This window comes from Eimeria mitis, genomic scaffold (genome assembly GCF_000499745.2).
Source record: "Eimeria mitis Houghton genomic scaffold, Emh_scaff117, whole genome shotgun sequence".
Taxonomy (NCBI): Eukaryota; Apicomplexa; class Conoidasida; order Eucoccidiorida; family Eimeriidae; genus Eimeria; species Eimeria mitis.
The window spans coordinates 11,926-12,163 of record NW_013567995.1 but is presented as its reverse complement, the minus strand read 5'-3'; the positions used below and the strand labels follow the sequence as shown (position 1 = coordinate 12,163).

General features: G+C 57.6%; 1 protein-coding gene across 1 annotated transcript in view; it reads right to left on the bottom strand.

Annotated features, from left to right (window-relative positions):
• EMH_0085680 (uncharacterized protein) overlaps positions 1–238 on the bottom strand; it is a gene marked incomplete at both ends in the record, with an annotated part of 2,795 nt that overhangs the window by 2,300 nt on the left and 257 nt on the right. Inside the window, one exon of the mRNA XM_013494468.1 lies at positions 3–77. Coding sequence (XP_013349922.1) covers positions 3–77 — 75 coding nt within the window. The remainder of the gene's footprint in view (positions 1–2; positions 78–238) is intronic.

The following is a 238-nucleotide window of genomic DNA, read 5'->3' as shown; positions in this document are numbered from 1 at the left end:
AGATGCTGCTGCTGCAGATGCTGCTGCTGCAGATGCTGCTGCTGCAGATGCTGCTGCTGCAGATGCTGCTCCAATTGCTGAAGCAGCAGAAGCAGCTGCAGCAATTGCTGCTGCAGCAGAGCCAGCAGAAGCAGCAGCAGCAGCAGCAGCAACAGCAGCAGGTGCAGCACCTAATGCTGCAGGCTAATTGAGCTCTGCAGCAGCAGCTGCAGCAACAAAACAGCAGCAGCTGCAGCAG